Below are 11961 nucleotides of genomic sequence, written 5' to 3' on the forward strand. Positions count from 1 at the left end.
TTTCCTGATCCTACCATTGATAAATTAACAAATCTATCTGCTTAGTAGATCATTTATTAGTTCATTTTGTACTTGTAGTTCTAGCTTTCAACATGACGATAATTCTTGGACATAATGCATCAATTACTTTTCTTTTTGTAGTTTTCATTTTCCGGCAACCTCTCATTTGGTTCAGTGATTAATATTCTGTGTCCTTCAACTCCTAGAACATCTTCTCTTGATAGAAATATCCTAGCACTTTTTTTTTGTAAGCGGAGATTACTGGAGCATTATAAAAATGGAATTGCGATATCATGATGTACACTTCAGAAAACTAGAGATGATACCCTGTGTGTTGCTTTGAAAATTTGTTGCAACTGTTTTAATGAGATTTGGTTCTACAAAGCGTTATTACTTAGATTAACAACATGGGAATTGAAACTAAAATACACATAAGTTATTGTATTTGATTATTGTCATTGTATAGTTGCAGAATATTTTTTCAATATGAGTAGCATGCATGGTGGGCCTTTTTCCATGTATGGTGGCATGATCAGTTGGCATAGTTGCGTGTTGAGAGAATTAGACTTATTGGGCTAAATGTGTTTTTTCTCCATGCATGATGGCATGATGGGTTGGCATAGTTGCATGTTGAGAGAATTAGAGTTAGTGGGGGTCAACTATTTTGGTATGTAGGATGTAGGATTGCTCTTTGCCCTTATATTTACTATTGTTACAAGTTTATTTTCAGTAATTTCGTTTGGTCATCATTTTTTTTGATAAAATAAAGAAAAATACTACATTGGTTTCCATTATGATGTGAAAGAATTCGCATGAATGGATAACAACTATTTGCCTTTAAAGCAGTGAAGAACTAATCATCCTAGAATTTTATGTTCATTGAAATGGAAGTAGTAGGAGCAATCAAATTAGCTGCTGTTATAACCGACAAAGGTGTGAAAACCTTTAATTTTCTGTTGATCTGGATTCCAGATTTATCAGCTTTGGCCTCGTTAATATTGAGAATTGGCCAGAAAACGAGCTTAATCTGAAGTCCAGCCTAGAACTGGTTTCAGAAACGTTTGTATTGACAAATCCTGATTACTCCCAAGGGTAATACCATGTGGCCTGCATACAAGTGTCATGAAGTCAGAAGCTTAAATCAGTGCAAGGGTAAGATTGGTTGGCATTGCTTACTTATACAATTGTGTGTAATAATATCTGTTATTTCTGGTCCCTTTCTCCATAGGTTTTCATAGTTGAAAAATGCAGTTACAGCTGGATTATCAGATCGATATATTTGCATTGCATAGGTGCAAAAGCAGAACCAAGTTGGTGTCCCAAAAGCCAGTTAAAATGTATTCCTTCCTAGTCCTTTCTTTCAGTTTCTATCATATGGACAGTGAAGTCCAGGATATAATGCTTGTGTATAAACAACACTTTTGAATTCCAAAGCTTTCATAGTCTGTTCCAATATGCTCGTAATGAAAAGCAACACCATCTGAAGATCTTTCTGGGGGCAAAGCTTGTGGGTGAGGAAAATAGGGGTCATGTCATTTATGACTTGTTCTGCTGTGTTGGATACTTCTGCTCCAGGTGTCCTAATTTCGTTAATTTCTTACCCTGCAGATTATCCATGTTTGGCTCTACAGCTGCGAGCCATTGAGCTTGGATCCTGGATGCTCCAGGCCTCACAGAGATACTAGTATGGTTTTGGAAGTGAAGTTCCATCATTGCAAAATGAAGCAACTATGACCCTGTGAAGTAACTGTACTTCCTAAATACTACCTATATGTTTCTAAATGTAAGATGTTTTGGCAGTTCAAATTGAGCTGCAAAAACATCTTACGTTTAGGGACAAAGGGTGTAGTAAAGATGTAGAGCAACGGTCGAAGGCTAGAAGAAGCCTCATCATTCAGCATCTTGAGATCATGGAAGATTTTCGTGCAGCAGCGCAACATGGAGTCGTGTTCAGCATAGGATGCACCTTCTGATAATTTGTGTTTCTGAGTCCGACGTTGTCAAGGTAAAAATCCGGGTGTTGATTGAGAGCTTGGCTCAACAGAGTGCTGAGCTACTACTAGTTGCACAGAATGTATGCAAGTTTGTCTTCTATGGTTGATCCGCAAAGAGCGTAGGATCTCGGATACCATGTGAAACTCTTGGCTTTCGGTAGTTGTTTCCCTTGGCATTTCTTTGTAAAACTTGAACCTGTAACCGGGGCACGACCGATGCTACCTCAAACAGAAGAATGAGCCCGTTTGTTCCGATTTTCTTGCTGGGATTTTGCCATGAAGCTACATGAATGTTGAGTTATGATCTAGCATCACACACCAGCAGCACATGTTTTAGCCATTTCTTACATACTGAAATGGAGCACTCAAACATACAAGGATGGCCACAATATTACTACAAGAGTAAGATCCAGATCGTGCTACGATCATCACTGCTCACACTGAAATTTAACACACGCAGATAGACGGAGTCGAACAAACCACATTATACTCCCAGACCTAGATCAACTGCTCCTACTATACTCTGGCAGTGATCTCACCACGCCGCAGCATACAGACCCAAGTCAATTGCCGCCGCCGCGTCCTCCGCGCGGTGGCCGTTGGCTCCCGCCGCGGAACCCTGCGCGCGCGCCCCAGCCACCGTGGTCGCCTCCAAAGGCCCCACCGCCTGCTCCCCAGCCGCCGCTCCCGCTGCTCCTCATACAAAAGTTAACATTCACACCTTTTGTACTAGATTTTTTGATTTTTTTCTCTGATGTCGATGGGAGTTTTTCCATCACGAAACTTTTTATAAGAATACAAAAGAAGATCAAGTTTATTTCCAAAAAAGTTTCAGATTTTTTTGAATTTTTTCATAGCTACTACAAAAGTTCCCATGTCAGATGTACATACACTTTAAATGAATATATTTTTGGATATTTGAATCTCTATTTTTTTGAATATATATATATATATATATATATATATATATGACCAAAATAATTGAATAACAAATTTTTTTGTGGAATAACTTTCAAGATATTTTTGGTGGAACAAAACAAATTCAACACTATATATAGGTTAGTATTCACACCTTTTGTCCTTGATATTTTTTTGCACTGAAATCAACGGGAGTTTTTTGTTCTTCATGAAACTATTTATACAAGTACGAAAAAGGTCAAGTTTATTTTAAAAAAAAGTTCTAAACGAACAATTTTTGATATTTGAGTATTTTTTTTCAAAATATATATGTATATATCCAAATACTTTTGGGATAACAAAATAATTTTGTTGGAATAACTTAAATGATTTTTTTGGTCGAACAAAACAAAACCAACCGCGTCACCCATCTCTTTCTTATTTATTATTACTACATTATTTATTTCCGCCGTGTCTTCGTTGTTTTCACGTACTTGTGCTTAACCAAGCCAAGAATACCATGCGTGAGACTAAGATCGTTTCATATAAAAAAAGCATAATTTAGCCACCGAAACATATTTAAAAAAATTAAGAAAAATTGACAAAGTTTAGTTTATATTACCAACATGGAGACAGGACTCTGACAGTAGCCACCTTAGAACAGGACCAAACGTGTTTCAGAAGAGTGGCATTTATTAGTCTCAGAATGGATTGCTTCAATACACTGTATAAGATCTTGTTCTAGCATGTACTCCTGACTGTACAACACTGTCGCAGCAGTGTATAACGGGCTTTATCTTCTCAGATGTCTGCCCGATTTCCTTATTCACTACTTTAGCTACTGATCGCAAAGCCTCTTCGCACGCTGTGGATACATGTCAGGCCCAGCCTTGATCATCCCCTGTTTCCAGCGTGCCAGAAGTGTTTTGGTCCGTTGATCGTCAATCTGACGGCTCACCTGCCTCCGTACCGGTTCGCCAGCTGAGCGATCTCCAAACGTTAATTATCGATCAAACGGTCAAGAGAGGGCCCTGTAGCTTTTCAGACAAGCCATGTGCTCTGCTAGCTTTCTGTTCTTCTTTTCAGTCGTGTAATGGCTATAAAGCCACCCATTCCCCTCTTTCTAAGGCGTGAATAGAATTATTGGGTGTAAACCCTAGCCGCCAGTGGCGTGCTACTACTTTCCCCTTCGTTCTGCAATGAAACCCTAGCTAAATTCGCCTTGATCCTGTCTGAATTTCACTAGTTCGTGCCTAAATTCAGCATAGTGGGACTTTGTTCCTGACAATTGGTATCAGAGGCCAGTCTTTCCTCCGCGGCGGTAGATGATTGGGGCAGCATAGAGGTTGGCTTCTGCTGTAAAATCCCTCTTCGAGCTCCAATCGGGCGGCGGAGGCAGCAGGCGGCGGCCGGAGTGGCAGCGTTCGGGTGCAGTCGGAGGAACAGTCTGGTTGCCCGGAAGTAATTCTCCGGCGGTAAAATCCCAGCTCCTGTGATCTGACCGTGTACCAGCGGAGGCGGGCGCAGGCGGCGGTGTAGGCGGCGGTGACAAGCAATCCCACCCGCCCAACCCTCTATGGTGGTGATTGCAGACGGTGTAATCATGACGGGCCATGCTGATTCAGGGTCCACTGCAGAATTGCAGCTCGAATCCCTCGAGTTGGACATTAAGACACTGCAGCGGGACCGAGAGGAGGATCGCAAGGAGTTCCAACAGTTCCAGGCGATAGTTAACAGGAATTTTGCTACAATGCAGAAGAATTTTGATAAGATCCAAGACAACTTCAGACGCTTGTTATTAGAGTTTGAACCAGCTCAAGAGGAGGGTATGGAAGGACAGGGCAGTGTGCAAATGAAGGACAACCAGGTCAATTCTCCACAAGTGGCTCCAGGTTGACCAAAGCAACTGCAAGCACCTACTCCTCCTTCTGTGGCAATGCCTGAAAAAGGAGCACCTTTGCCAATTGGTACAGCTGTTTTGCGTGATCAAGCAGGTAGGGAACTGAACATGGATGGGCTCCTAAAGTTCCTTACAGACATCCAAACTATGGACAGAACAAGGAAAAAGAACACTTTCAGAGACATATAGTGCAATTAGAGGAAGTGCAAGAAGGTGATGGGGCTGACCATTTTTTTACAGAAAAAGGAATGTTCTTACTGTCAAGCCTGCTAAATTAAACATCTCTGAGTTTGAGGGACAAGATCCTGAATCATGGATTCAGAATTTGGAGCAATATTTTGCTGCTGCAAGAACTCCAATTGAGCATAGGACTGAAGTGGCCATTTCTTATCTCAAGGGCCCTGCAATTCAGTGGTGGAGGGGTACTGGATATGCCTCTAGTAATGTTCCATGGCATAAGTTCTGCTCATGCCTGTTTGACAGGTTTTCTCTGGATTCAGCTTGTGACATTGTGAGCTCCTTTCATGCAGTTCAGCAGACAACTACAATCTCTGCTTATGTAGAGCAATTTGAACAGCTAATGAATGTTATGAGAAGGGAAAATCCTGCAATTCCAGATGATTATTATGTTTCTAGTTTTGTGTCAGGGCTGAGCACATATATTAAGAGCCATGTGGAATGTTTCAGACCCAAGGACATGCAAACTGCAGTATGGTATGCTAGGAGAATGGAAAAATTCCAGTCCCCCAATATGGTTGTGCAAACCAGACCATATGTTCCTCAACCAAGAAGACATGTCCTATTTGAACAACCCAAGCAAGCACCCACAACTACAGTTCCTAACAGAAATACTGTGATTTAGCAGGCTAAGCAAAATCAGGTCTGCTACAAGTGTAGAGAACCATGGGTGCCTGGCCATAGACAGGTCTGTAAGATGAGTCAGAAAGCACAAATTCAGGCATTGCAGGCTCAGGGCAGTGACAATGTGGAAACAATTTATGTGACTGACTTTGAGGATCCTGACTTGGAGAATTCTGAACCCCTTCCCGAGGACACAATGTTGCAGGTGTCAATGCATGCTGCCATGGGCATTGGAGCTGCTAAAAACACTTCTATTCTAACAGTGAAGGTGGGCAACACCACTGCTACTGCACTAGTAGACAGTGGTAGCACCTCTACATTTGTTTCTCCTGAAATGGCTGCTAAATTGCTTGTTCCAACTGCTCCTAATCCCAAGATAAAAGTGGTGGTTGCAAGTGGAGGAGTGCTGTGGAGTGAATTTACAGTTAAGGACTGCCATTATGAAATTCAGGGCCACAAGTTTTCTGATGCCTTTAGGGTCTTAAAATTAAAAGGATATGATATGATATTAGGGGTGGATTGGTTGAAAAAGTACAGTCCCATTCAAATGGATTTCATTAAAATGGAAATGAGAGTCTCAACAAAGAGTGGCCAGTTTATTTCTTTTGTGGATGAGACCACACCACTGGCTGATATAACAGAAGCTACTGAAAATGCTGATAAGTTAATGGAGCAAGTTGTCTGTGGTTTCTTTCTGTTTACTTCTTCTGGGTGTGAAGTAGTAGCTGCAGCCCAGGAAATTCCTTCAGAGTTGTTTCCTTTATTGGAAGATTATGCAAAAGTCTTTCAAGAACCTCAGGGACTGCCACCTAGCAGACCTTGTGACCATAGAATTCCACTAATTGAGGGAGCTAAAGTGGTTAATCAGAGGCCTTATAGAGTTCCTCATCATCAGAAGAAAATTTTGGAGAAAATCATATTGGAACTGTTGAAAAAGGGCATAATAAGGCCTAGTACCAGTCCCTTTTCTTCCCCAGTGTTGTTGGTCAAGAAAAAAGATGGGTCCTGGAGGCTGTGCACAGATTACAGAAAACTGAATGCAATCACTGTAAAAAACAAATATCCAATACCAGTAATTGAGGATTTGTTGGATCAACTAAAAGGAGCTAAGTATTTCTCTAAAATTGATCTGAGAAATGGGTATCACCAGATCAAAATGGCTGAGGAGGATATTTATAAAACAGCATTTTCCACTCATATGGGCTTGTTTGAGTATTTAGTAATGTCCTTTGGACTTACTAATGGGCCTCCTTCTTTTCAAGCATTAATGAATTTATTGTTTGGTCTCTTGAAGTTTGTAGTGGTGTTCTTTGATGATATATCAGTGTTCAGTTTTTCTTTGGAAGAGCACAAAGTTCACCTGGCACAAGTATTTGATATTCTACAAGCTAACAAGTTATATGCTAGAATGGAGAAGTGTTCTTTTGGCCAACAGGAAGTTGAGTATTTGGGCCACATAATCAACTCAGAGGGAGTGTCTACTGACCCTTCAAAAATCAGAGCTATCCAGGAGTGGCCCACTCCCACTACTGTCACTGAACTGAGAAGTTTCTTGGGGTTAAGTGGCTACTACAAGAGATTTATTCAAGGGTATGGCATAATTTGTAGGCCTCTCTTTGATTTCTTAAAGAAGGATTCTTTCTCTTGGAATGATAAGCAAACAGAAGCCTTCATAGCTCTGAAACAGAAGCTGACTAATGCACCTGTACTGGCACTACCTGATTTCACTAAGCCCTTTATACTAGAAGCTGATGCTTGTGGCTATGGTCTAGGAGCTGTGCTGATGCAGGAAGGGAGGCCCATTTCTTATTTCAGCAAGAGTATTGGTCCTAAGGCAGCTGCTATGTCCACTTATGATAAAGAGGCCCTTGCCATAATTGAAGCAATGAAGAAATGGATGCACTATTTCTTGGCAACTGCACTGGTCATCAGAACTGACCAAGAAAGTCTGAAATACATTCAGGAGCAGAAGATCACTGAAGGAATTCAGCACAAATTACTGTTGAAGTTGTTAGGATACAATTTCACTGTTGAATATAAGAAAGGGAAGGAGAACAGAGTTGCTGATGCTCTTTCAAGAGTAAAGTATGTGGTATCTGCTCTCACTGCTAGTGTCACTACTCCAACTTGGGTACAAGAAGTGGTAAAGAGCTATAGTCAGGATAGCAGAGTAAAGGAACTGATTGCTGAATGTACTGTAGCTGCTCCTGGCACTACTGCTTACTCTTACAAAAATGGCATGCTGAGATTTAACAACAAAGTGGTTGTGGGAACAGCTACATCCTTGAGGCAGGATATTTTTAAGACTTTTCACAATTCTGAGTTAGGTGGTCACTCAGGGGAGAGAGCTACATACCACAGGGTGAAATTGGTATTTCATTAGCAAGGAATGAAACATGATGTTATTGCTTTTGTTAAGGCTTGCCCTGTCTTCCAGTTGAACAAAGCAGAACACTCTCCTTACCCTGGCCTCCTAGAACCCTTGCCTATACCTGACTTTGCTTGGGCCCACATAAGCATGGATTTTGTGGAGGGATTGCCAACTTCTGAGCACAAGAATTTAATTATGGTGGTGGTTGATAGGTTTACAAAATATTCTCATTTTGTAGCTATGCAGCACCCTATAACAGTGCAAACAATGGCTAGAGCTTTCTCTAATAATATCTTTAAATTGCATGGCATGCCCTTGGTCATAGTAAGTGATAGGGACCCGATCTTTACTAGTCACTTGTGGCAGCAGCTATTCAAATCACTGAAGATCAAGTTGCACATGAGCACTAGTTACCATCCCCAATCTGATGGCCAGACTGAAAGGGTGAACCAGTGTCTTGAGAATTATTTGAGATGTATGTGTTTTCAGCAACCAAGGAAATGGCATAGTTGGCTAGCTTTAGCTGAGTGGTGGTACAACACTTCATTCCACACTGCTTTGCAAATGACACCATTCCAAGCCCTCTATGGCTTCCCACCCCCAATGGTGGCAGAATCAGCTCTGCCAGATTCTATTTGTGAAGATAGTGATAACTTGCTTCAGGACAGGGAAGTGGCATTAGAGATAATTAAACATAATCTCCTGAAATCTCAAGAGAGGATGAAGTATTATGCTGATAAGAAGAGAAAGGAAAGGGAATTCTCTGTGGGAGACATGGTTTATCTCAAACTACAGCCGTACAGGCATACTTCACTGAGTTTACACAGGCATCTGAAGCTTCACTCCAAATTTTATGGCCCCTTTAGAGTGTTGGAGAGAATTGGTCATCATGCATACAAGCTACTGTTACCAGAAGGCTGTATGCTGCACAACACCTTCCATGTCAGCCAATTGAAGAAGCATATTGGCCCTTCTGTCGTGCCCTCTCGTCACCTCCCACTGGTGGGTCCTGATGGTGTTATTAAGGTGGAACCGGAAGCAATACTGGAAAGGACACTCATTCCTCGTCCTCAAGGCAAGATCAGCATTCCCGTGGTCAGATGGTTGGTGAAATGGGTGAATCTACCCATGGAAGAGGCAACATGGGAGGATTCGACTTTCATTCAGAAAGTTTTTCCTTCTTTTCGTGCTTGAGGGCAAGCACGAGCTCAACCGGGGGGTATTGTCAGGCCCAGCCTTGATCATCCCCTGTTTCCAGCGTGCCAGAAGTGTTTTGGTCCGTCGATTGTCAATCTAACGGCTCACCTGCCTCCGTACCGGTTCGCCAGCTGAGCGATCTCCAAGCGTTAATTATCGATCAAACGGTCAAGAGGGGGCCCTGTAGCTTTTCAGACAAGCCATGTGCTCTGCTAGCTTTCTGTTCTTCTTTTCAGTCGTGTAATGGCTATAAAGCCACCCATTCCCCTCTTTCTAAGGCGTGAATAGAATTATTGGGTGTAAACCCTAGCCGCCAGTGGCGTGCTACTACTTTCCCTTTCGTTCTGCAATGAAACCCTAGCTAAATTCGCCTTGATCCTGTCTGAATTTCACTAGTTCGTGCCTAAATTCAGCATAGTGGGACTCTGTTCCTGACAATACAGGGGACATATGTCCCATAGACCAAACGTCCGCCTCCTAGAGACACTAGCCTATATAAAAGCAGCTAGCGCACGTACAGTCCACAACAGAGCACGAAGCAAAATGGCGATAGTAGTAGCTGCTCCCCTCCTCCTCCTCTCGCTCCTCATCGTAGCCACTGTGATCATCCTAGTCACCAGAAAAGCAAGACAAGTCCATTCCCGTCTCCCTCTACCCCCCTCACCACCTGGTGTGCCGCTTATCGGCCACCTCCACCTACTCGGTTTCATGCCCCACGTCGGGCTGAGAAACCTGGCGATGAAGTACAGCGACTTCATGGTCGTCCGTCTGGGAGCCGTACCGACGCTCGTCATCTCGTCCCCGCAAGCCGCCATGGAGATCCTCCGAACTCAGGATAGCATCTTCGCGTCGCGACCGACGTCGACGGCAGCGACCGCCCTGCTCGGCGGCCCAGTCGACGTCGCCTTCACAGCGTACGGGGACGAGTGGCGCCGGGCCAAGAAGATCCTTACCACCACCTTGTTGACGGTCAACAAGGTGGGATCGTTCCGTCGAGGCCGGGAGTCAGAGATGGCTCGTGCCATGGCACGGATCTCGGACGCGGCGGCCGGCCACGAGGCGCTGGACATGGGCAAGCTGCTCCACATCTTGTCCATGGCCATGGTTCTAAATGTAAGATGTTTTGGCAGTTCAAATTGAGCTGCAAAAACATCCTACGTTTAGGGACGAAGGGTGTAGTAAAGATGTAGAGCAACGGTCGAAGGCTAGAAGAAGCCTCATCATTCAGCCTCTTGAGATCATGGAAGATTTTCGTGCAGCAGCGCAACATGGAGTCGTGTTCAGCATAGGACGCAACTTCTGATAATTTGTGTTTCTGAGTCCGACGTTGTCAAGGTAAAAATCCGGGTGTTGATTGAGAGCTTGGCTCAACAGAGTGCTGAGCTACTACTAGTTGCACAGAATGTATGCAAGTTTGTCTTCTATGGTTGATCCGCAAAGAGCGTAGGATCTCTGGTACCAGGGGAAACTCTTGGCTTTCTGTAGTTGTTTCTCCTGGCATTTCTTTGTAAAACTTGAACCCGTAACCTAGAAGAATGAGCCCGTTTGTTCCGTTTTTCTTTCTGGGATTTTGCCATGAAGCTGCATGAATGTTCAGTCATGATCTAGCATCACACACCAGCAGCACATGTTGATTATGTACACATAACCATTTCTTACATACTGAAATGGAACACTCAAACATACAAGGATGGCCACAATATTACAAGAGTCAAGATCCAGATCGTTCTACGATCATCACTGCTCACACTGAAATTTAACACACGCAGATAGACAGAGTCGAATAAACCACGTTATCTTCCCAGACCTAGATCAACTGCTCCTGCTATACTCTGGCAGTGATCTCACCACGCCGCAGCATACAGACCCCAAGTCAATTGCCGCCGCCGCGTCCTCCGGGAGGTGGCCGTTGGCTCCCGCCGCGGAACCCTGCGCGCGCGTCCCAGCCGCCGTGGTCGCCTCCAAAGGCCCCACCGCCTGCTCCCCAGCCGCCGCTCCCGCTGCCCCAGCCGCCAGCATGGCCGCCGGGCCCGACACCCCAGCCGAACCCGCCAGAGTGGCCGCCGAGCCTGCCGAAGCCGAAGCCTCCACGTCCGCTCCCCCCTCCGCCTCCTCCTCCGCCACCGCCGCTGCCGTAGCCGAACCCAAACGCGGTGCCGCCGGGGCTCTGCTCTGAGCTGTGGCCGTAACCCCAGCCGCCTCCAGGCCCTGAAGCCCACTCCCAGCCGTACCTCCAGGAGCCGTCGGGTCCGGAGCCCTGCCCGGACCCAGAATCGCCGATCCATCCGGGTGGCGGTGCCCGTGCCCGCCCCGGCGGGGTACCCCTCGGTGCGTCCATGTCGATGTCTTCGACGTCGCTTGCGCCGCGCAGATTGCAGAGATGGAATCACACTAGGGCTGCGCACTGAAGAGTACAGAACCTTGACGCCGCTTGTTGACCATGTGAATTGCAAAACCACATTCGCGTTGTAGACCCGATTTTGCCCCCACTTTTCAGAACCGCTATAAAAATCTACCGATGGTAATTTTTTTGCAATCTCTATTTTTTTTGAGGTAATGCAATCTCTATTAATATGTTATCAAAATGAAGTTGGTTTTGCTATCACTTCTCGGAACCGCAAAAAAACTATCGATATGGGGTAATTTTTTTCGCAATCTCTACTATTAAACGAGAGTTGCTCGTTGTATCGCCTTCACCCAACCCTCCTCTTTTTTTAGGTAAATATGCTTAGCAGCGTATC

General features: G+C 44.3%; 1 protein-coding gene across 1 annotated transcript; it reads right to left on the reverse strand.

Annotated features, from left to right (window-relative positions):
• Positions 1 to 10883: 10883 nt before the first annotated feature.
• Positions 10884 to 11667, reverse strand: LOC123185788 (glycine-rich protein DOT1-like). The gene has a single exon (XM_044597611.1). The coding sequence runs from the start codon at positions 11556 to 11558 to the stop codon at positions 11094 to 11096; it is 465 nt and encodes a 154-aa protein (XP_044453546.1). The 5' UTR covers positions 11559 to 11667; the 3' UTR covers positions 10884 to 11093.
• Positions 11668 to 11961: the final 294 nt, after the last annotated feature.

The sequence above is a fragment of the Triticum aestivum genome, chromosome 2A (assembly GCF_018294505.1).
Source record: "Triticum aestivum cultivar Chinese Spring chromosome 2A, IWGSC CS RefSeq v2.1, whole genome shotgun sequence".
NCBI classification, from domain to species: Eukaryota; Viridiplantae; Streptophyta; class Magnoliopsida; order Poales; family Poaceae; genus Triticum; species Triticum aestivum.

Bases quoted from the DNA above. Each gene is read 5' to 3' on its own strand.
- LOC123185788 (XM_044597611.1), bottom strand. From the start codon at position 11,558: ATGGACGCACCGAGGGGTACCCCGCCGGGGCGGGCACGGGCACCGCCA.